The sequence below is a fragment of the Drosophila sechellia genome, chromosome 2L (genome assembly GCF_004382195.2).
Source record: "Drosophila sechellia strain sech25 chromosome 2L, ASM438219v1, whole genome shotgun sequence".
NCBI classification, from domain to species: Eukaryota; Metazoa; Arthropoda; class Insecta; order Diptera; family Drosophilidae; genus Drosophila; species Drosophila sechellia.
The window spans coordinates 6,296,265-6,320,334 of NC_045949.1; the positions used below are offsets into that span (position 1 = coordinate 6,296,265).

The following is a 24,070-nucleotide window of genomic DNA, read 5'->3' on the forward strand; positions in this document are numbered from 1 at the left end:
ATTTGCTTCATTGTTTACTCAACTTGACAGATTAAGTAAAGGCTTGAGCGGCCAATATAGAGCATCGCACACACATATATTTATCAAGTGTGCATTTTCTATCTCAAAAGTGCGAACTTTAAACTTTATGGAAAAAATAAGTTTGTCTGCCGCATTAAACCGAAGGAGGCACTCCATCAACTCCAGTGTGTTTGAACCCACGGAGGGTAATAGTGTTAATACATTTAGAGACATGTCGACCAGGTAAAAGGAGCAAGTATCTTAGTATCTGACATGGCTGCTGCATCTCGGTTAGAGGCTGCATTGTTCCGCATCTGAGGTCCCCTCCACTAGTCTGCCGTAGTTTTGCAGTCCAAGCAGTGTATAGTCCGAGAAAAGCGGGGAAAAGCTTATAAGGACGAGGAGGCACTTGGGGCACGGGGTAAGTTCAATCAAGCAAATGTAATTCTGCCCCGGCTGCCAATTGCAGGCAAGAGCACAAACAACAAAGATTGAATGGAGCACTGACAGTTTGACTGGATGAATGAGTGACATGGGTATGTGTGTTCTTAAAGCCGATTCTGTTGTTTTTGTCGTCACACATGATGTTTAGGCAGGTTGTTTCGCATGCAGCCAAGAAAGAGGTGAATTTCAAAAGTGGACTATATAAACAGGGTGCAAATAACTGCCAAGCCAAACGGGCAAAACTGGCACAGCAGTACACACAACATGCTAGTTCCATAGTGCAATCCTTAACTATGATCAATGTCGCATGCTTACATCGTATTGGCCATTAAAGGGTATACCGCATTCGTTGAATAATAGAGTGGAGTAGAAGGCCAGAGCAAGCCTATACTCGTATTTGTGCATGCACACACCATAGGTAAGCAAAGTCAGGAGCTACTCATGCAGAAATGCGCATAACTGCATTGCAGACAGAGATTCACCTTCACACAAATGCGAAAGTTTAAGTAGCCCCCAGCCATTCTGGGGCGCCGAAGAATGAGCACCTGCCATCGGACTCCATCAGGCACTAAGTACTGCTCTATTAACCAAGAATCAAAAACAACAACAATCAGAGCAGACGGTGTGGTCCCGACTGCCATTCGACAGCAAGGACTCTGGAAACAGGACGAATGCAAACAGGCTGCCTCGCAGGACCTTCTCTTAATTATGCACTTTGTACCGCACTCCATACCCACACACTGAATTGATTGGCCTGTGTGTAATCGATAATAATTATAGGGCCTAAGTAGCATTAGAACGGCTAATGGGCAATGTCCTTGCTGTTTGCTTAGTCCTGCACATATGTTAAACATTTTTGGATGGCCAAATCATACAACTATTGGAGTAAATTTAGTTGGATTTATTAATGGCATTTTGCGCCACGTTGACTATTGGTTGGTTTTCGCTTTTAAGCACTGCTTTTCTGGTATGTAAAGCCCCAAAACCATAAAGGTTCTTAAGAATCTTTTGGTTCAACACTCACGCCTGTCTCTAATTGCCAATTTCCGCAAAAACACAAGCAATAATTTTCTGAATGTTCCCATGAGTATGTTACAAAGTTTGGCAGAGGAAGCCGCGAGTTGCAAATTGGTTTTTTTTTTGTAGCGGGAAGGACAGATGCAACACCTCCTAACGAGTCACTTTCCCAATCGCCACGTGCCACCTGAAAAACCCCCATTGCAAATGACTGCATGCAGAAGTTCAAAAGAAAGATAGTCTTAAATCACAAGCACCCTCAAGGATATTCAACATTTAATGACTGCCGCGTGGCAGAATTTCTTTATGTACCACCACCTTTTACTTGTTTTTTTTTTTTCGATTTTTTATTTATAATTAATGGACAGGTCTCCCCAATTTGGCATTGCAAACAATTTGGTCGATAAACAGAAGACTTATACAACTTCATAGGAAAAAGAATCTAAACAGAAGACCAATCAACTTAAAACAAATGCACTTTGCATTTAATATTCGTACCGAAAAGTTGGCGTGCCACAAAAGCTTAATGTGCCTTGTAAAAAATTATTCGTTCTACTACTTAAAAACCAGTATAAGCTTTAATTCATGATTATTGGTACTAATAAAATGTGCTCTTCGGGCCAAGTTAAATAAGTTCGAAGACGAATCAATATATATGTTTTTATTGGGCTCGTTTGTGCATGTCTGCTGTGTGTGGCAAGGAAAAACCAACATCTGGGATAAACAAGTACAACTCTGGAAGGAAATACAAGCTAAAAATGGCAATGGAATCAAATCAAATAAAGTGAAATAGAAGTTCAAATAAAATGTGATTATATACTTGGTGCCTTTTTGGCATTCTCGTTCCTTTGCAATGACTTCCCTCCCCGTATTTACCAGAATTTCTTTCCATGCTTAGTTGAACGTGCTCAGATAAATAGCACAAACGTAAACAGTCGATAAAATCTCGGAAACCCAGCGAGATGCAGCTGCAGCAGCAGCAGGAGCAGCCTAACACAATGGATGAAGTGAAAATTGGAAAATTCATTTTCACCAGCCCGCAGACGAAAGAGAAAAGATCCAGACTGAAATGCCCGGGGCAAAAACGCATATGAACAGGAAAAAATAGCGATAACTCAAATTGAATGCCAATAAAGTAACATATGCGCCCCCCAGGCATCCGCGCAGCTCCGCCGGAAAAGTCAAACAGAGCCAGATCTGGACAGTTCGGTGCGTCAGCGCACTAACAAGGCGCCTTCGTGAGGGACACTCTCCTGGCCACCCCCGTTTCCCCCATCCAGGCCGCCACCTCACCAGCCACTCTCGACCCGGAAACGAAGCGAATCGAACTGCCAAAAGCAAAACTAACTAGCTTTTTTTATTCCACAGATGCCGCCGCGGCCCCAAAAGTAATGCCAATCTGACATAATAACTTATATGTGGGCTACTTGGTGAGTTGGCCGTGTGGAAGGTGAAGTTGGCCACAAAGGAGCCAGGTGGGTGGGGGGTGGCCAGTCAAGTGGGTTTTGTTGACAACTATTGACAACATGCATATCTAAAACAAGTGGCAAGTGGAGATACCCAAGACTTTAATATATATATGGTGTTATATTCGCAACACCTCAAGATACACTTGTATCTTCGTTTCGTTCTTTTTTTATATTGCTTACCATTTTAAGCATTTTATATATATTTATAAGATAAGATAAGCTCCCATATTGACAAAACAAAAGCCATTCCCTGGGCATGTCATATATAACCCATTGGTGCTATGCCGCCAATGTAGAACATTGCAGCTTGCAACCAAACGGCACACACAAGTGTGTGGCAGGTGCATGCCACTAAATGAGTGCACATTGCCACAATTCTTCGAGTGTGGCTCTTGCGGCTCCTGGGTGGCATAATTTACATGGCTCGGGCACTTGAGGCCACCATTGTACGAGTACACATACCCACGTACATTGCGCGCACAAAGAGCTGGGAAAGCGGGGAAATGCTGATGCAGCGAGGGCACCGTGTGATTAGCGCGATTTAGTGTGCGGACTTCAAGATGCCCGACTACGCGGCGTATACGTAATGCCTAATTAGCGTTAGAGCTAAAAACTTTTTATTGCAATGGCTAACCGCGGGCAATGCAAGCTAACAAACAAACAAACAGACAGTCAGACAAACCGGCAAACAAACAGACACAAGGCCAACTCAATGGGCCAACTTTAAGCAACAAATTTGGTTCGGCCCTCGGCAGTGCCCACCACTGCATCCATATCCATGGTGCATGCACCGTGGGAAAGGGGCAAGCAGCGAGGGCGCGAACTACGGATAGAGATGCGGATGGATGATGGACGACAACTGTTCGGGGCATGCAAAGCGCGATAATTGACCCGCGAGCGAGTGAGAGGGATCTCTCTTTCAGGGCGTGAGCTGCAGTGTATGTAAGCCATGCAACTGTGCAACAACTTTCGCTTTGATAAAGGACCTTGGCGTCGAGTCAAGTCGAGTCCTTTAAGCGGCAGCCGGGCGTGCTCCCAGTTACATGGCGCACAAAACCCACAAAAGTAGCACAGAGTGCGCGGAATACGAGCCCGCATTCGCATTCGCATCCGCATTCGAATCCGCATCCGCAAGCCGCCCTCTATTCACGACTTTAAGCCCTACTTATGGAAAATTTAAAAATATATTTGTACCTAACTCCCGAATTAGACGAATTATGATCGGTTTTAATAATTATTACTACTACACACTTTCGTCTTTATTTATTTACAAATGCTAACTTTTGATATAACCATAATCCGATCAAAAAAAGAACATTCAAGTTTTCTTCTAAGCAATACAAACATCTTGTAAAAATAATAAAAAGTTTCAACTGGCTCAGTCTGACGGTCGATAAATACCAAAGCACTTTAAGAAGTTTTTTTTTTATTGTATGAAGCCATTTTATTAGGCGTAAAAAACAACATTTAAATGTTAACACACCATTTAAGCACAAATTTACACCAAACGATTGTAGAAGTCGGGCGGCGTCAAATGGAAAGCAAAAGGGGAAAGCCGGAAAACTGCGGAGTGCCAAGCGCCCGGAGTGTGGTTTTTCCGGCTGACGGTTGGCCAATGCGACGGCAGACAAGGCGGACGGGTGGAAAAGGTGATAAAAAAAAATTCAAGGAAATCGTGAGGAAAAAACTTGTTCGAAATTTATTGACGAAAACAAAGTCAAGTGCCTGAGCAAGCAGGACCCCAAAAGGACTACCAGACTCCCAGCCGGCACTGATTGCATAGATCCGTGGGTCCATGTGGGAACTAGCCCGTCTCCATGTGTTTACGAGCTGAGATAAGCCCAAGCCACCAAGCCACCAAGCCATCGAGCCGCCAGGCCACCAAAGCAACCAAGAAATTAAGTATGCCACACGTTGCCCACTGAAATGTCGCCGAGGAGAATCCGAGCATCCAGCATCCGAGCATCCAGCATCCGAGCATCGGAGCATCTAACCATCCAGCCATACGACCGCAAAAGCAGAGCCAACTATAAATCTATCATGTTTACGCCGGGCTTGACGAGCGTGAGGAAATCCCCCAACCCCACTCCGTCCGATTTCCAGTACACTTGAGCACAATTTGTTTATGCAAGTCGAGTGAGGCTGCTAGCGGCAAAACGTTTCTTGAATTATGGCTTTGTTTATCCCAAGTTGCAAAAAGGGACGAAAATACAAGTGCTGCTGCCCCAGAAGGGTTCAAAGTTTTCGCCATTGCAGACAAAACAAAGTCGAGCAGAAAACTCCCCGACGCACTGCATCGTGGGATGACTCAGTCCAGTCGTTATTTGGCCCAATGGATATGTTATGATATGTTATGGCATCATAACAATAGGTTTTATTCTCGCCGCTTATTGATATCGTGAGTTGCCCTGATTTTATTGAGGGGCAGACTTAACCCAAGTTCACTGATAGCATTTAGAACACAGGCGGTCCCAAAAATAATGAAACTCCCTTATCATCTGTCGTTTGCTTTGTGGATTTCTACTTCATTTTTACTAGCAGCTATCATGTGTGTTCTCAACCGCATCAAGTTGGGTTTGGGAAAATTATAAGCACAATAAATGTGGCCGAATTTCTTACCAATTCTTGTGGAACGTTTGTAAACATTTGTCCTTCGAAAATAAAACTTAAAATTGAAATTGACCCGCAAAATAAACCACCTTTTCGAAGTGCTGCGTCTGTTGGTAATTTGTTTAGTCTACACAGTAAGACTAACAGGTACCTCTTAATCCACTGATAAATTTTATGTTTGTTTTAAAGTTTATTTCAAGTGCGATAGTGACTGTTCTCTACGTACATATGAATGGAATCTTTAGTCCAAATGAAGAATTGATATATCTCTTATTTCAGGAAACCACAAGAAGTTCACCTGTCAGAGGTAAGAACCAAACCAAATAATTTTAAGCAGTGTAAGACACCAGAAATAAATTTGATGAACCAGCAAGCACAACATTGCTGCAGCGTAGCTCCCCTAACGAACAGTTTGCCAATTACCCAGGATGGCCTACCCCCCCTTTTGGAGTCCACTGCCTCGCTTTGGTTAATTAACAGGTCTTTTGGCCACACTGCCACTGGCACCCATTGCCGCCGCCGACCTTTCTCAACTCGGCTAGGCTGAAAGATGGGTGTTTGCTTTGCTCACTTGACGGCCGCGAAGCGAAATGTTTTCTAGAAAAAGCTCTCCCAAAAACGCCTGCCATGCACAGGAGTGGCCTTGTCAAGGCCTTCGCGACCACAACCGCCGACTTTAATTAAATTAACAACACGAATTGTCAAACGCAGCCAGAGCAGCGAGCAGCAGCCAACAGCAGCTAGCAACGGAATGCAAAGTTTGGGGAAACAAACCTTATTAAAAACGTGTCAGAAACATTTTCATAAATATTTCAGGTGCAACTTTTTTCCGACGTGGCTTGTCAAAGTGCCAAAACCAAAGTGTCAAACTGTTTACGTAGAGGCTACGGAATCAATAAGGTGCTGAAGCTTATTTCGTGGAGTGTAGTGCGTCCAAAAAGTCCTTCCAGAGTGAGCAACAAGTGAGAATAAGTGAAACAAACTTTGCAATTCGCAATATCAATTATTAAAAAATATACCGAAAACATTACTTTTGGCAGTTATTGGATTTGGTTATTTATTATTTGTTATTTTAAGCTCAAGCATGATTCAACTGAGCCATGTAATCAATTTGTATTTGTCGTTATCCAAATCTTTTACTATCAAAACAGTTACAGCTCTACTATGCCCATATAAATTAAAGAGATCTTATAATTCAAGTGGCGACACAGTCACATCACACTTGTAACATAATCCTCATTGACCTAGAAGATGGGAAAAACAATAAAACCACATTGAAAGCCCTCCGAGTTAAGTGTCGTGTATCATTATGTAATGTCACATTTAAACAAAGGGCCTGCGAAAGTGAATGTACATGAGTCATTTGATGACGTGTGAAAAAAGACAGCTCTGAGGGATGATCCAAATCAATGTCAGAGGAAAGGAAACATAAGAAATTACTCAAAGTCAAGAGGTTGTTGAAACTATGTTTAGCAGCCTACTACCCCGAAACATTTCCGTGCTGAAATAGGTGAGTTGAGGGAAGCGACGTAGAACCCATTATAACGCCAGATGACAGATAAAGCACAAGCCACACTAAGCCATTTCCATAAGCAGGAGATCATTTGTCAGCTGGACGCAGGACATTACCCGACACATAGTAGATTCAAAAGGATACATTCTACAGCAACAAACACCTCATAATCCCAGGCAAATTGAGGCTGCCTTTACGGCTTTAGTCAGCTCTATATTGGGGTAAAAAATAAATTTAAAAATCATGTATTTTGTGGGCAATTCAAGCAAACTAGCATACAAATCACAATAGAAAACTCATTTATCTAAATCAAATATTTTTTAAAAATCCTTGCTGATGAGGGGCATACGGCTAACGAGAAGAGCATCTAATGGAGAGCGCTTACCTTAAACAGCTTAGCCTTATGAAATTATACTTTGAAGCTACACATAGATAGGGTTGAAATATATCCTTCAAGTGCCCCCCTTCCTTGCTCCACCGCAAGGCAATATAAACAGAATGATTTTTAGACGGCCTCATAATGGGTAATGCTGGTAGGACGTGGTCTGTGGTCATTCCCGCCGCTTATCCGCCTTGATTAGCAATTAGCACGCATTCTTGTCTTCTGTGGGCCGCCGAGCATTGAATTATTGGACGAAGGTCAGCCGATCCGGTCCAACCTCCAATGTCTGGTGCCCAGTGGGCCAACGACCCAATGGGCCAAAGGGGCTGCATCCCGCATGGGCGTTATGCGGAGATTAATGATGTTGCCTGTACGCCGTCATGGCCGAGGAATGATTTTCGCCCTTGGCACTCACATAAATCAAGCTGATTATCAGGTAGCGATAGTTGGTTCCGCAGATTTGAATATGGAATTTAGTTTTTCGCATAAAAATAATTACCAATTAGTGAAATAAACGTGTTTTAGTAAACGTTTGATTACTTTGTCCTTAGAACAATAACATAGACTTACTCCTTTTGGCTAACTTCATTAGTGCCGACACACACCGCATCACAATGCTTAATCGTCTTTGCTCCGAAGCAAAATGATTTAAGTTGATTTGTTCGCTGGAAGCTAAATCAGAATCACACCAGGAAACTTTTCAAGCTAATAAATGGCGTACAAAAGTTTTGGGTTCGCTCGTTTGTCATTTTCCTGGTTAACTACTGAACAAGGGTGCGGGGATTGCGGAAAAGGTCACCGTACAATTGTCAATTTCATTTGTGTGGCGCCCAACGCGGGGCGAAGAAGTTCAAGTAGGCGTCGTTGAACAAATAAAGGCAGACAGCAATAAAATTTATTTAAGTGCCCTCATAATTGTTAACAACAATAACAACAAATATAATAAAATCCAAACAAAAGGCAGCTGCAAGTGAAATGAGCAATTATTAAGCCATGAAAATTTTAAGCCAACAACAACACGCGTCATAATAAAGTTATTATTCCAATGAAAGTCCCACCAGCGGGTGATTCTGGGGTATTTAAAGTGGGAAAGGAAGTATGCTACGTAAAATACTGAGCAATGAAAATATTAATAACGTTAATGAAAATTACATTTGCAGGCCGCAATCTCGAGGAGCAGGTTGTGCAGAATTATTCGACTATTTGTTCTTTTACATTTTTTTCGAATTTCGAATCAAACGAAGCGTTTTATGCTTAATGTACTTTCATTCTTAAATGATATGTTTACATAATATGGCTGAACCCGAGCCACACAATCACACAATCCCCAACAAAAATAATATACACTAAAAGTAATAAATATGTGGACCATGCTATTTACTATAAAACCCTTATTATTATAAATAAATAGCACAGAATATCTGATAATGATAAAATTCGAATTGTTTGCATCATTTTAAATAACAATCATCATAATTTACCAGTAATTTAATAAAGCTTAGTGCACCATTATTTTACTTGACCAGATAAATTACAAAATGAAAAGAGAATAATGATTGCAAATATTAAGTCCATTTATTTGATTAATACAAATACTTATTATTTTCGTTCCCTGAATTTAAAAACCCCAAAAAGAGCCATCGGAAGCATACATTTTGTTTGCTATAGAATAGAGAATAACTTTAAACAGGCATAACACGGGTCAAACATTCCTGATATAATTGTAATAAAGGATAAAATTAATGTCCTAAATAATATTTTTACTCACCATTATTTAGGGTTGAGCCACCGACGTTACCGGCGTTGCCTTCACTTCCGGTATCTGTACTTAGTGCCACAGACGAGGCAATCAGGCAACCAAGGCCCACATACAGAATCGAAGAAATAGCTTCAAGGTGGTATGCCATTTTGTTGGAAGTTTGATGCCACTTTTTTTACCGTTGTTTAGCTTTTCAATTAAGAAAACTTAATTATTTATTGCGTACAAATATTGTGTAGCATTACAGTATATTCAGGCTCATGTTGTGTTTGCTTTCGTAATCGATCTACGTTTAATTGCGATTGGCTTTTATGCACCCCTGAAATATATGGAAATATGAGGAGAAATTATAGGTTGCCATTATTAATCAAAATATTAATCAAAAGAGTGAAATTATACACGGCTCCATGCTTTTAGGCATAAGTGTACATTCAATTTGTTATTTTTCAATTTTCCATTTACCACAAAGAAGGAGCCCTATGGTCTTGTTGCACGACTATCCGATACCCTTTACACAGCTTTTTGATTATAACCATACTTTAATCTAAGCTTTCAAATTTTAAGGACATACGGACAGACAAACGGACACACAATTTTTTATACCTACGATTTTTATGAGCCATTTTAACCAGATCGCTTGCATTGCTTTTCAGCGATTAAGGGGGTTTCAATAAACAGAATCAGGATTACGATGACATCAGAGCAGAGACCAGCCCTGAACTACGCCCTTGATGTCCGTTCAAATGCCAGGGACTACGTTATCGCCACCATCAGAATTATCAGCTTCCTTTCCGTGGTTGTTTTGCTGCATGCATGCATAGAAGAATTTTTTCCTTGTTTTTAATTCCTGCTCGTGTCATAAGCGAAAAGCAATTTGCTCTGTCAGCTGTTGTTTTACACTCCGGCTACGGCAGTCAAGTAAACCCATATAGGTTCTTCTAGTCTCGTCAATTTCTTCATTCTATTGCAATATGAATGCATTTCAATTAGAATGCCTCCTTGGGGACAGCTGTTGTGGATTTTCCATTAAGTAAGGGTTATTGAAACCGAATAGCAAACTTAATTGATTTCTAAGCCGAGCGACTTAACATTCATTTTGGGTGTGATATCTAAACAAAGATTTTAAACATTGTGCTGAGGAAGATGTAGTGAACAAAGTTCAACTATTTAGAACCAATTTTTTTTTTAATTTAAGCAAAGTTCACCTGATCGATGAGCATAACTATAAAAATAAAAGCTGTAGTATTAATGTATATTGAAAATCACCAACTGATGGCCAAAAATGTGTATTATTGTATGAATGACATAAATACGTGATAGTTTGGTATACCAAAATGTATTGTCAGGTGTATTTTCACAATTGTTGGCTCCATAGAACTAACCGCGAAATGTAAATGGACCGTGAATTCGTAATGCATTTAAATCATTGTAAACATCAATGTTTATGCCCCGCAGACAGAAAGGATATTTCCCACATCTTCGAAGTGATGTTGCTGCATGATGAAAAGGAGCCAGCGGTGAATGCTCCGCCGGTCTGACTTCTGCTCTGTCTTTCCGTCTCCTAGGGAGCATTTACTCGCTTTTGCATAATAAATCAATTTACATTTCCTTTCACACGCAAAAATGAAAAACGAATAATAGCAACAAGCCCGTGGCGCAGGAATCTCCTTACGAATTCTTCGGGTAAAAGTACGTATATAGGAAGTAGCATAAGAAACCACTCCTTTCTGCACTAAAATCACACCGAACCGAATCAATCAATCCAAATGAAAATTATTATTTAATTATAATTATTATCTGTTTTCCTTTCTACAGCACAGAGAATTTAACCAAGTGCTTGTGTCACCCAAAGGATTCGATCTTGAGAGCTAACTCTTTTATGACGATTGTGTTTATTTATTACTGAAGTGAACATAAAACTTGAATTTCACACTAACCGCAAACGCAGCATCGTAAATTCGTATTACCTCTTAAAACGATTTCATTCCATGGTATATTAATCTTTTCGATCGGACAATCATGGCAGATTTCTGCGCGTTTGTTTACATATATAGTAGCCGGCTTTTGCACTTCGGTGTTCATTACCACCACGTAGACGGCCGTCAGGAAGATATATAAATATCTGAGACTGTGCCGCGGGAGCTGGAAACGCACAATTTAAGTGGGAAATAAAGACAGGGGGTTGTTTAATTTAAACAAGTAGATATTGGTCTTTTCGAGGATGCCATTGGGCATGTAAAACAATAATCTGCAACGCATTTGCTGCTTTGAAACGTACTTAGTGTCATAAATGGAAACATAAAGAACATTAAATTTGAAGTTAGATTTGCATACAATTCGGATTATTTTGTAAGCCGACTAAATGAAACATTCAAATGCAATCAATTGCCTGCTCCTCCCAGCAGATGTAAACCAATTCGGAAGGATCCGTTGTGAGAGATGCAGCTCCCTAAACAGGGCATCCTGCGAACTCACTATTCAATGGTGCCCATCTGCATCTTCGTTCCCCATCCGATGTCGCCCTGGTTCCAGAAACTAATAACTCACCGTGGCAATGTCTGGCTGCTGGATGGGGCGTCAGATGTCGGCAGGAATCAGCAAATCAATTTATAAATAGAGCAACGAGACAACATAACAACGGATTTTCATGTTTCCCTCTGCCGTTCTCCGTTTTTGCAACATAACTAAATTAGGGGACCACGCGGCAGACACACAGACGCCGTCACAAAACCAGCAGCTCCTCCGGTGGGCAGCGGAGGTGCATAAATGGCATGGATGGGGGGATATGGGCTATCGAATAAAAGCACTCACAGCAGTTGATTTACAACAACCATTCGCCACTAATGCCAATCGAAAATACTATTTTTAACTATTTGGCCAGTGCAAATAAGAAAGACCACGTCCGCACGTCTAACGAAACCGATTCTGGTTCTGATACCGTTACCGATTCCGGTTCGGGTTTCAAAAGCGATTGCGACTGCGGATACGGGATGCGGCACCGCGGACTGACGACAACCGAACGAAACGACAGCCGATTTCACACTGGCAGCAGCATCCCGTCGTGCGATTCACTTCGGCTGCGGCATGTTAAAAAGATAAACAAATGTTGCGGTTGGCCGTGATTTATGTTAGCTTACATATGTTTATGGCCCTGGCTGCAGAGCCAACAGCACTTTCTGCTACTAACAGCCCCAAAAACAGCGAACAACCCAACGATCCGTCGAGTGTTTTAATGTACTAATGCGGCGGGTTAAATTTTATGTTCATCATGTGAGATATAAAGTGTGAGAAAAGTTAAAGGTCGCAGAATTTCAATTATTAGTATGTGCACATGTGAGCTAAATAAGGAAACATATTATTTCTTTCTGAACTTAATAGAGCAGGGCGTATCACTTGTGTAATCATTTTTGAGTTATCCGTCAGACTCCCTCATCTGTCTTACAGTGAAAACATGTTTTTCATCTTCGCTAATCATTGAACATTTGTTACTTGGTCTTTGAGCGGGCATAATGGAATAATATCTTAGCACTTTAACACATTTGCAGCTAGGAACTGTGTGCATTTCTGTGGCCATAAATGTCAGAGTTCAAAAGGCGAGACTTCTTTAGCTGGCTGTTAACATCGCTGTCTTAAGATGCGGATGCTGCAACACAAACTTCATCAAAGAGAAATTTAGAAAATATCTTGGTTTCTTTGCTCTACATTTCCCTTTATAACCCTTACCAAAGCTCAAACGATTTGATCCTGCAAGGCTTAACATTTCCCATTGTACACCCCAAGCAAAGCTTCAGCATTTTGGTCCTGTAAGCCCTTACATTTCCCGTTATTACCCCTGATAAAGCTACTGTTAGTCGAAAGCGCTCGGTGCCGAATGCATTAACTTTGAGCGTCCGTCGAAGCTTTAATTAGTGACGAAAGCTCCTGTCACAAGACGTTTTGCTCTCCTGTTGACTTTAGGAACTTGACAGCGCAAAACGCGAAAGCCACAACACTCAGTCGGAACAGCTGACTCTCAAAGGTGGCCGCCACCCACCACCCATCTGCTGCAGGGCCAAACAGAAACTCCGTCACTAGGCTTACGGAGCATTTCGCCAAGAAAGCGTGGGGGCGTCACCGTCACCCACTGACATCGACGCACTCGGCGCATGAAAAACAGTTACGCGCTGTGCCGCGGAGTGTGTGGAGTTGTGTTGAAAGGGGCTCCGGAGTCAAAACGGTAATCGGAAAGCCCACGGGAAGGGGCCATCACCGCGGAGCCTTGACCCGAGCGTAGTGAAATGTGGCGCCAGGCTGGCGAAAAAGTGACGTGAAATGCCAAGTGCAGCCGCATCGAACCCACCAAGGATCTTTTAGCAGCGGCAGGAACAGCCTCTTCTCCATGGGTTCATGCCTTGGCAGCTGTGCCACAGCTGCCGCCGCACCCCCCCACTCCGCCTGCACCTCAACGTCCGACTCCACCACCCACTCGACTTCCTCGACGTCGTCTTCACTGACAACTCCCCCCACGTCCTGGGTGGCCAACAGCTGGCTCTGGTGAGTGCGGCCAATTAGTGGAAGCTCAACTCCGCTGACTTTCGTTCGCGCGCAAATCCGTTGACCAATCAATACTGGCTAAGCACGGGGTGGAATTGGCTAGTTGGGGGTCAACAGCCTAAAACTATGCAACGCCCGCTGGTTGCCACAAAACAATGTGCCACGGGCAGGGCTTCCCAAGTGGGTGGTTACTGCAACCAAATCCGTAAACAGTAAACACTAGTTATATATGATATTCTTCAGAATTCACAGAAGCTTTTTGTACATAAAAAATTAATTAAAAATAAATATTAAAAACATATTTAATAACAAGTCTTATCTATCGTCTTCCAGGCGAAAGAACAGATCTACAGGACGACAGGACCCAGAGGCAGAGCTCTTATCGAGGACCACCAGGCAGCGCTGCCAACGGAGCGGATTCATCTACCGCATCCTGCGGCTCAAGAGAAGGCAGCAGTGCCCCAGCTTCCTGGACAAGTACTGGGAACAGCAGCCCAGCTACGCCAAGCTGCCGACCACGTATGTTTAGTCTCTTATCGCGCTTCATAGAAATAAAACCAACTCAATCCTTGCAGCGCCATGGCGGACATTCAGATGCAGAACCTGGACGCCGGCAAGTTGCTCAACGCCCAGACCACGCCCAGCAGGGAGACGGAGATGGGACTTGGACCCTACCAACGCATGGCCAACTCACGGGCCAGCTCCTCCTTGGACCTCGAGTGGGAGCACGAGTACTCGCAGCTGCGGCAGTATCAGTTCCAGTGCCAGCAGGTGCCCAAGGAGCTGCCACCAACGCCGCCAAAGCCTCGCTACGCATCCCAGGATCAGCTGGCGGCAGCCAATGCGATGGCCACCAGCCAAGGACGACACATGGCGCGCCAGGCCAGGCTGAGTTGCCAGCGCCACGGAGGTTCGCTCACGCGGAACTCGTGCTGCTCGTCCACGCAAAACTCCTGGTCGCACATATCCACCCCAGAGTCGCTCGAATGGGATGTGGACGAGGAGCGAGAGCAGCAGCGTCAGCTGCGCCTGGAGGATGACAATCTGGATGATAGAACGCTCAAGTTGCTGCATCAGATCGAACAATTAAAGCACCATGTGCTGCAGGAGACTGGCGATGGACTCAGCATGGAATCAGCTGCTGTCGAGGAGCTCACCGAGGGCCTTCAGTTCCGGGCAACGCACTTCGCTGGCGACTCCCAGCTGGAGGCCCATGTAAGTTGATTGGAATCACTTTAAGACGACCTATCATGCACATAGTATTAGGTTAAGAGGTGTACATAGTTAATGAAAAGATGACTTGCAATAGATAAGCATAAGAACTAAATAGATATATCTAATTTCATTTATGTAATGATTGCACCTGGTATAAGACACATGGATGATTAATAAGTTATGAAATTTAAGTGCCTAGTCTAAGTCCGATCCGAGTTCAAAAGTTTAAGTACTCAAATAATATCCTAAACTCAAAATGATTCCTATAAAATCAACAGATATATCAAGCAAATAGTTTGCATTATTAGCCATACAATTGTCTATTCTATAACTATTTATATATGAGAACTTTAAGGGCTTGAAAAGGATTTTTTTATTGCAGAGATTTATACCGAAACATTTAGGTTTAGTGAAAATATATTTACTTTCTGCTCCAAAATTGTGCTTTTTGGATTAAATCCGAATCAAAAAATGTAAATGCGTTCGTTAAGAGCTTATCAGAGCACTATAAAAGTGACTTCGTTACATTTTTAAAACTAGTCTATAGAATCGCACCTACTTGAAATTAAGCTACTTAGAACTTTATAGACCAGATGCTCTTTTCATTAGTAAATAACACAAAAACCACCCAATCTTTTTATCAGTGTAATTGCTGCTGTATTGTGTTAAGTTTTTGTTGATAGTTTCTTGGAAAATGTATAGAAAAATATTTTGTAAATTTTTAAATTTAACTGATACCAAAGATTTATTTTGAAACTTGAATGGTACTCTCCATAGACTAAATACTAGTATTTAAGTACGTTAACTATTTTCGCTGCACAGTAAATGTCATTTATTTGTGTCTTAAACTAAGAGGATTAAAGAAAGATTTGTAGAATATATTAAGATTTGTATTAGTTGAGAGTTTTCCTCTCGGGTAGTAACTTTTTAGTTCGGACTAAAAACAGTCCGTTGGTGAATGGCAGTTATTTGGTTTGGCCTCTAGCCGAGCTTCCCCTTCAGCTTTTCCCAGAACGACGGCTCTGAAGTGGCTTCCACCTCCACCTGTTGGAAGATTATCATCATTAGTCTCTTATATCAAATCCCCCCTTGTTCACTTACCTTCGTTGCTTGCTGCAGGGGTTGACTCCTGCTGCTGCTGGTGCCGTGACCCTGCTTCTGGTCGAAGTGGAGGTCATCCTCAACCTGAACCTGCTGCTGCTGGCCGAGATCCTCTGCCTGCTGGTTCCAGTCCGTGTCCTCGACTTGCGTCTGCTGCCCAAGATCCTCCAGCTTTTCGTTCCATCCCAGCTCCTCAATTTGCTGCTGCTGGCCGAGATCCACGTCCTGTTGCAATGGCTCGTCCCCAGAAGCCCGGTTCCACTTCCCTAAGCTTGCGCTTGCACTGGCTGAGGAGCCGGTGGGTCCGCCGCTAGCCGAGGCAGAGGCTGAGCCCACTGGCACGTTAAAGGTGTAGTCCTGGCGTCGGTACTCGTAGCCACCAGACGGTCCACCACGGGAGTAGGGAATCCGAGGCGTTGGTGTGGACACAATGGGTGCGGGATTTGGTGGTCTGGGACGGGCGGTCTCGAACTCCAGTCCCGGCTCGTCACCCTCGAAAAAGGATTCATCGTAAGTGTCAGGCGGCTGGTCACCGCGATCCTTGGAGAATATTGGTTTGTAGACGGCAGTGGCATTGGTGCTTCCTGGATCCACCACATAACCGCCATTGGAGCCGCTGTCCGCGGGCAGGTCGATGAGTCCCTGGCTCAGCAGGTAGAGCGTGCGGCGCCAGGCGACCAGTTCTTGGCCGAACTTGCCATAGAGACTCTGGAGACGACTCAAAGTCCACTGATGACGCTTTTCCCACTTCTGGGCCTCGGCGGCGGACAATAGCTGGCGGTGATTGATGTACGCCAGCTGGCGAAGCTCACCCTCACGGAATTGCTGCAGATCGCTCTGAGACATGCCGTAGTACCTGGCGAACTGGTTGATACGGGCGAGCTCCTGCTTCTGCCAATCCGAAAGCTGCTGCACCGAGATGTCGTACCTCTTGGCGAATTCCGCCAGCAATTTGGAGTCCTGGATCTGCCAGGTCTTCAGCTCCGTCTGCGTCATGTTCTGATTGCCGATGAACTCGTACAGGCGGTCACGTTCCCGCTGCTGCCAGGTGGTCAGATGGTTCAGGCGACGCTGCTCCAGCAACTGTTCGCGCGCCAAGTTGCCGATGAATATGCGTTGGACGGGCGCCAACTGCTCGAGGCCCACCTGGTAGGACTGGGCCAGTTGCGTCTGGAAGCTCGTGTCCTGTGAGATGAAATCGAGCAGCTCCTGCTCGGTGATTACCACTCCCTTGACCACTTCGCGCAGACGCTTTCGCTCCTGGTCGTGCCAGTTGTTAGCCTGTCGTCCATTGGCTGCGATCAAACCCATGTCCGAGAATCGACGAAGCTGGCTGAGAATGAACTGTCGCAGCTCCTCGACGGTGATTTGGTACTGTGAGGCTCGCACGTGGACGTCACGGAACAGTCGGTTCTCCAGAGCCTGCCTACTGATGCCCGGGTTGTTCACAATCGTCAGGTAGATGTGTTGCGATTCAATGTTCTGCCAGGAGATGCCTGAACCACGATCGATTCTACGCTGCTCCAGCAGGCGGTTGAGCTCGTCCTTGTACCACACCTTTAACTCTTCCACGGTGACATGGTACTGGGCGACTGCATCCTGCAAGTGCTTCTGGTCGTTGTTCAGCCGGAGCTCCAGCTCCTCGATGGTCCACCTCTGCTGCTTGCGCAGCTGCTGGTTGATCAGGTTGTCGATGTGCAATCGCTCCTTGGCTTGCCACTCAGAGGTTACCAGGCCCTCGCTCTTGGCGCTCTGGTCCAGCCACAGGTGGATGTCCTCGATGGTCACATGGTACTGGCGTGCGATCTGTTCGAAGATTGGCTTGTTGCGGATCAGGTAGCTCTCGAACTCCTGCCGGGTGAAGGGTCGCTGACGGGTCACGGTGCGCAAACGCGTCACCAACTCGTTCTTCCAGGAATCAGTCTGGTCTCCAACCCATATGTTGCTAATATCCTCGTACTTCAAGTTGTTCTCCGGTCGTTCAATCACTCCGATGAGCGAAAGTCGGGCGGCTTCTTTTTGAACCTAACATTTTAAATATAATAATGTAATCTTAAGATCTGAATCAATGCCGATGTGGAATCTCGTCTAGCCTTACCCATTTCTCGACCTGCTCCACAGTGACATGGTAGTCAGTGGCAATGCCATCCATGCGCTGCTTGTCGCGCTTCAGGAATTCCACGAAGTCCTGGTAGCTGGCTCCATTGCGCTGTTGCTCCAGCCAGTTGTTAAATCCGTTGCTGATCTTCTGCTGCCACTGGGTCTGCTGCTCGATCTGGACGAGGCCTGAGCTCTGCAGACGACGCAGCTCCTCCCGCAGCCAGTGGTCAACATGGTCGATGTCCACGTGATGCGTTTGGGAAAGGCTCTGGAGGCGGGCGTGATCCTGGGTCAGCTCCCGCTCCACCTGCTCGTAGGGCATCTCTTGCTGCTTCTTCAGGAGCATCTCTATCAGGCGCTGCTGCTCCTCCACCTGCCACTTGCTCAGATTCTCGACCTTAGCCTGACCTGTGGTGCGCAGATTGATTAGCTGCTGGCGAAGCCACTCCTCGATCTCCACAACGTTGACGGAATACTGGTTGGCCAGCTTCTGCAGACGGTCGCGTTCCTGGTTCAGCTCCATCTCGAACTCCACGAAGGTCAAGTGGTTCTGCTGCTTGACCAAGTTCTGCAGGCGCTCCAACTCGGACACCTGCCAGGCGCTGAGGCTCTTCAAGGTTTCCTCAGTGCTGCCGCGCAGACGCTTCAGTTCCGCAATCATCCACTCCTCGATCTGCTCCACATTTATGCGGTACTGATCGGCAAGATGCTTCAGATGGGCACGATCCGCCAGCAGTTTCTCCTCGTACTCCGCCGTGGATAGACTGTTCTTGTACTCCGAGATCAGGCTCTTGATGTAGTCGCGCTCCACTCTCTGCCACGTTTGCAGTTGCTCGATCTCAAACTGTCCGTTCTTGCGTAGATCCTCGATCACCTGCTTCACGTAGTTGTCCACTTCCTCAATGTGGACGTGGTGCTGTTCGGCAAGGTTCATCAGGAAACGTCGATCGTTGTGGACCTGCAATTGAAAGGTGGTTAGTCGAGAAGTATATATAAAATATAAGATTGATTCTAACCTTGGCTTGGAACTGCTCCAAGGTGATGTTGGAGTGCTGCTGGAGCAGCGACAGGATGCGCTGCTGCTCGGTGCGCTGCCAGGCGGTGAGCTGCTCGATGTTGAGCTTGCCCTGCTGCTTGAGTCGCTCGATTTCGCTCTGGAGCCACTTCTCGATCTCCTCCACCGAGGTGTGGTACTGGAAGGCCATGGTCTGCATGTGCTCGCGATCCTTCTCCAGCTCGGCCCTAAGTTCCTCGGCGCTCCACTGTTTGTTCTGCTTGATGAGGGCCTCTAGGCGCTCGCGCTCTGCCAGCTGCCAGGAGGTCAGGTTGTCGATCTGAAGCTGACCCTCGTCACGCATACGCGCCAGCTCCTGCTTCATCCAGCTCTCGATCTCCTCCACCTGGACGCTGTACTGGCGGGCCAGGCGCTCGAGCAGCTCCCGATCTTGCTTGAGACGAGCCTCCAGTTGCTCCGTGGACTTGTACTGTTGCTGGGCCAGGTTCTTCAGATGCAGTCGCTCCACCTCCTGCCAGTTGGTCAGCTTCTCGCTGGGCTTGAGCAGACCCATTCCGATGAAGCGCTGCTCCTCCTTCTTGACAAACTGCTCGATCTCCTCGATCTGCACGTTGTGCTGCATGGCCAGGCTCTGCAGCTGCTCGCGATCCTTGAGCAGCCACTTGTGGAACTCCTCCACGGTGAAGTCGCGATCCTGTACCATGTTCGTTAGATTGCCGCGCCACTCCAGCTGCCAGTTCTTCAGCTTCTGCATCTCAATAAGGCCCTGGTCCTGCAGCTTCTGAATCTGCTGCCTTATCCACTGTTCGATCTCCTCGACGCGCACCTGGTGCTGTTGGGCCAAGCTGTAGAGATGGGTCTGATCCTTGCTGATCTTCGACTCGATCTCCTCGATGGACAGGTTGTTCTTGTTGATCAAATCGAGCAGGCGTTGTCGCTCGATCTTCTGCCAGTTGTTCAGCTGGGACTCCATTCGCAGCTGTCCCTCGTGCTGGAGACGATCGCCCTCGGACTTTATCCACTGCTCTATCTCGGACACCTTTACGTTGTAGGTGTTGGAGAGCTCCTGGAGACGTGCCCGGTCGGCCAGCATCTTGCGCTCGAACTCGTCCAGCGAGTACTTGTTCTGCTGCACAAGCAACGAGATCTGGGCGCGCTCCTGCTGTTGCCACTCCTTAAGGGTTTCCGCCTTGACCAGACCCTCGCTTTGGAGGCGCAGCAGCTCCTTCTTCAGCCAGTCCTGAATGTCCTCGACATTGATCTTGTACTTGTCGGCCAGCTTGAAGAAGTGGTCCTGATCATTCTTGATCCTCACCTCCAGCTGCTCCACCGTCAAAGAGTTCTGTTGCACAATGGCCTGGAGACGTTCCCGTTCCTTCTGCTGCCACTGGATCAACTCCTGCTCCACGCCCTTGAGCAGACCCTCCGACTGGAACTTTTTCAGCTCGCTCTTGATCCACTGCTCGACCTCCTCCACCTTTACCTTATACAAACGAGCCATCTCCTCCAGGTGGCTGCGGTCGTTGATGATGTAGTTCTGGAACTCGTCAATGGTCAGCTGGTTCTGAGTGGCGATGTCGCGCAGGTTGCTGCTCACGCTGATCTGCCAGTCCTTGATGTGTTCCTCCAGCTGCTGCTGTCCGCGCACCTGAAGGCGCTCCAGTTCCTCCTTCTGCCACTTCTCCAGCTCCTCCACGCTTACCTGGTACTTGGTAGCTAGGTTCTGTAGGTAGTTACGGTCCATATTTATACGCTGCTGCACTTCCTCCACGGAGCCGCGGTGCTGCAACAGAATGTTCTCGAGGCGGGAGCGCTCCGAACTCTGCCACGCGGTGATCTTGGAAACCTGCTCGTTCTGCTCCTTAATCAGGTCACCGATGCGGGCCACCTCGCCGCGAAGCCACTGTGTTTGGCTTTGCATGTCACCCTGGTACTTGATCGAAAGGTTCTTCAGTCGCTGTTGGTCGGTCTTGATGGAGTTCTGGAGTGCGGCAATGGTGGCGTTGTGCTGACGAATCAGCTCCTCCAGACGCTGTTGCTCCTTGGTGTTGTCCTCGGTCAGCGAGCTCGACGATTGGTAGTTGTAGGTGGTTTGGGGCACCGACGGCACCTGCGGAGCCAGAGACTCGTTCACCTGGTTGAAGTGAACATACAGACGTTGCAGCTCCTCGCGCTGGAACTGCTGCAGTTGGTTCTGGCTAATCCCATGCTGCTGTGCCGCCTCGGCCAGCTTACGTGCGTTCTCGTTCTGCCACCGGTCGATGTCCTGGGCGGTGAAGCCGTTCTGGTGAATCAACCAGTCCAGGCGACCGCGCTCCTGCCTCTGCCAGCTACTCGAGTCCTGAACACGCGACTGATACTGACCCAACAAGGCTTGGTAGCGGGCCAGTTCGCGGCGGTGGAACTCCTTGAGCACGGGTAGGCCCACCTGGTAGCGCTGCACCACGCCCAGTAGGCGCTCCTCCTGCTGCTGCTGCCAGTCGTCCAGTCGCTGCGGCGTGGTCAAATACCAGAAGAGCCTCTCGCGCTCCTCGCGCTTCCACTGCTCGTCCCGCGTGATCGTGTACTGGCCAAAGGGTTGCTGTTGGTCGAACACCAACTTGCCGTCCTGCCAACGCTGCTGTGACTCAGATCCTCCTACGGAGCGGGTTCCGTCCGGATTCGTGGTGATTGTTTTGTTGAATCGGTGAAAGACCACAGTCGAACTGGCACCCGGTGACAGGGGAACCATCTGGTTGAGGGGACTGTTTCTCAGCTGGCCATCCAAATTGACCACCGAGTTGTAGCCAACGATACTTGGTTCCATGTTCTCCCTCACCCAGTCATGGATGGTCTTCTTGCGCGTAATGGTGGTGGTGGTGCTGCTAAGTGGGAGCGACGTCTGCTGGTGGCCAAGGAATCCGGAGTTGAGCTGGGCAGAACCTCCGTAGCCCGACAACTTTGTGGCCTCGGTGCAGTTGCGGTGCACCACGTAGGTCTTGCCGTCGATGACCTTCACCTCAGCGGGATAGGCGTAGTTCTTCACCTCATCGAATCCGCTCAAGTCCACGGGTTGATAGGGACCCAGACCCACTGTCTGTTGCACACTAGCGCTCTCCGCTACGGAAGAGCGCTCGAGCAACTCGGCGGCCTTTGCCTCGAAGAAGTTGGGCTGCGCAATGGTATGGTAGTTGGTTATGCCTTGGCGCATATCCTGCACCAGCTGCCGGCTGATCTCAGTACTCAGTTGGTCCAGCTGGAGGGTGCTCTTTCCGCTAAGGTCTAAGATAGAAGCTGAAGAACCAGAATCGGTTAGAGGCTTTTCGAAGATAAGGAAGTCAGAGAAACCAAATGTTGATTCTACTTTTGGATAAAACTATTACGAATATCATAAGAAAATTGCTTTAAGATCTTTGAAGAAGATACTCAGATGATCAATTTTGGTATAAATATACAAGTAGATTGTCTTAGTTCATACATACGATTCACTGACTAAGAATGATGTCATTGCTCATACTGTGCCTCCAATCCGAAATTTACCCTATGGCTTTCAATAATCAGATTTACTTGAATCTATCATAGCTTTTTCCCATACACCTTATATAACTTTTTTTATAGTCATATCCTTTATGTTAATTTAAACTCACCACTCCAGGGGGATGTGTAGCCAATGTTGCTTGATCCTTGCGAGAGGACGTTGAATTTCTGCTTCAGTTGGTTGGCCAGCTCCCGCACCTCATGGTAGTGGGCGGAGGCGAACGAATTGAGTTGTGGCACCGTCTTTCCACCTCCGTAGGACGACGACGAGCTGGATCTGTAACTGGAGCGCTGATAGGTCTCGTAGCCCTGACAGATGGCCACCGCCAGAAGCAGGGTGAGCCCGCCCAGAGCCCTCATCCTGTGATGCGCTGCAAACGAGGCAGAACAAAAAAAAAACAACCATGTCATTCACGAATTTCATAGAACATAGGGCTTTCTCAGGGTTTTTGGGATCACTTTTTTAAGCCCAAGTAGTCGTGTATTTTCGGCGTTGATAAGGGGAGGATGTCGAATCTAGTTCAGACCGTAACTCAAGATTATCGCATCGGCTCCGGACTTGTGGGTCGAAAAGGTTAATCGGGCGATAATGCGCGCACTGCCCGGTATCAGCCCATGAAAAAATCACTCTTATTCGAAGCTCACTGCCCACTTTGGGTCTTATTTTTTTTTGTATTTGTTTTTTTGACAACAATTAGACTAATGTATATGGTCCCGAATTCCCTTTTCATCCGGTTTAGGTTGATAAGTCCCATGGACTTTCGATTTCAGGGCCCCACAGAAGACGTCTCCCCAAATGGGTCACACATGCATTTTCCCAAAATATAGTATTGCTTATTTCTGGAACACATTTCGTGGGCCCCTGCAGGCTGTCGCTATTTATATTTAAATATTTTCCCAAGTTCTTTCTATTCCGATCTAACGAACGTGTAGTAAACAGACAAATTATGCTGCTGTAATGACTTACAGTTCTAATCACTTTTCAGCGGAAACTCAATTAACACTTTGAGTACTTTACACAATTATCAATTGATTGAATGGGATTCAGGACACTTTGTGGGTTAAGCCCTAATCACTGGGCACTACCGAAATCTTTCCGAGTCGAGGGGAAACCGCTGCGCCTTGTGGCGCTGTCGAACAGCAACTGACAGCTGAGTTCCCAGCACGGAGCTTTTATGGAAAGATCGCTTGGCGCGAGAGGCTGCGTTATGCGGAGCAGCATTATCAGCAGGCGAGAGCATATGAGTCGGGTTATCATCACGGCTACGCCAAAATCTAACGGGTATGCACCCACCGGCTCCACATACATGGTTAATATCAGAAGAAGAATCGATTACTACGTCATTGCTCCAAGCGAGTGGAATTAATGAATGAATCTCGCCATGACCTCATACAT

At 46.3% G+C, this 24,070-nt stretch overlaps 3 protein-coding genes across 4 annotated transcripts in view; 1 reads left to right on the forward strand and 2 right to left on the reverse strand.

The window, feature by feature from the left end:
• The window catches only part of LOC6613620 (neurotrimin), a 32,372-nt gene extending 20,155 nt beyond the window's left edge, over positions 1-12,217 (reverse strand). The window contains exons 1-3 of one of the 2 annotated variants that reach the window (XM_032718540.1): positions 11,742-12,217; positions 9,440-9,513; positions 9,204-9,383 (exon numbers count right to left, since the gene is read on the reverse strand). In XM_032718540.1, the coding sequence (XP_032574431.1) occupies positions 9,204-9,342 (139 nt within the window). In that variant the 5' untranslated portion in view covers positions 9,343-9,383; positions 9,440-9,513; positions 11,742-12,217. Of the gene's footprint in view, positions 1-9,203; positions 9,514-11,741 lie in introns of both variants that reach the window. The other variant, XM_032718541.1, reaches the window with a different exon arrangement.
• A 941-nt stretch (positions 12,218-13,158) lies between these two features.
• LOC6613622 lies at positions 13,159-15,838 on the forward strand. Its single transcript, XM_002038056.2, has 3 exons — positions 13,159-13,727; positions 14,061-14,246; positions 14,303-15,838. The coding sequence occupies exons 1-3, from the start codon at positions 13,573-13,575 to the stop codon at positions 14,949-14,951; spliced, it is 990 nt and encodes a 329-aa protein (XP_002038092.1). The 5' UTR covers positions 13,159-13,572; the 3' UTR covers positions 14,952-15,838.
• Positions 15,749-23,748, reverse strand: LOC6613623 (tiggrin). Its single transcript, XM_032719369.1, has 6 exons — positions 23,642-23,748; positions 22,785-23,045; positions 19,160-22,431; positions 18,142-19,101; positions 16,044-18,068; positions 15,749-15,986 (listed from the first exon to the last, which is right to left on the reverse strand). Exons 2-6 carry the CDS (start codon positions 23,032-23,034, stop codon positions 15,924-15,926), a joined length of 6,570 nt encoding a protein of 2,189 aa, XP_032575260.1. The 5' UTR covers positions 23,035-23,045; positions 23,642-23,748; the 3' UTR covers positions 15,749-15,923.
• Positions 23,749-24,070: the final 322 nt, after the last annotated feature.

Coding starts and splice junctions, on each gene's coding strand:
- LOC6613623 (XM_032719369.1), bottom strand. CDS start 23,034: ATGAGGGCTCTGGGCGGGCTCACCCTGCTTCTGGCGGTGGCCATCTGT. Junction 19,102..19,159: donor TGGAGCAGTTCCAAGCCAAG/GTTAGAATCAAT, acceptor TTTCAATTGCAG/GTCCACAACGATCGACGTTT. Junction 15,987..16,043: donor CCCTGCAGCAAGCAACGAAG/GTAAGTGAACAA, acceptor ATCTTCCAACAG/GTGGAGGTGGAAGCCACTTC.
- LOC6613622 (XM_002038056.2), top strand. CDS start 13,573: ATGGGTTCATGCCTTGGCAGCTGTGCCACAGCTGCCGCCGCACCCCCC. Junction 13,728..14,060: donor GTGGCCAACAGCTGGCTCTG/GTGAGTGCGGCC, acceptor ATCGTCTTCCAG/GCGAAAGAACAGATCTACAG. Junction 14,247..14,302: donor TACGCCAAGCTGCCGACCAC/GTATGTTTAGTC, acceptor CAATCCTTGCAG/CGCCATGGCGGACATTCAGA.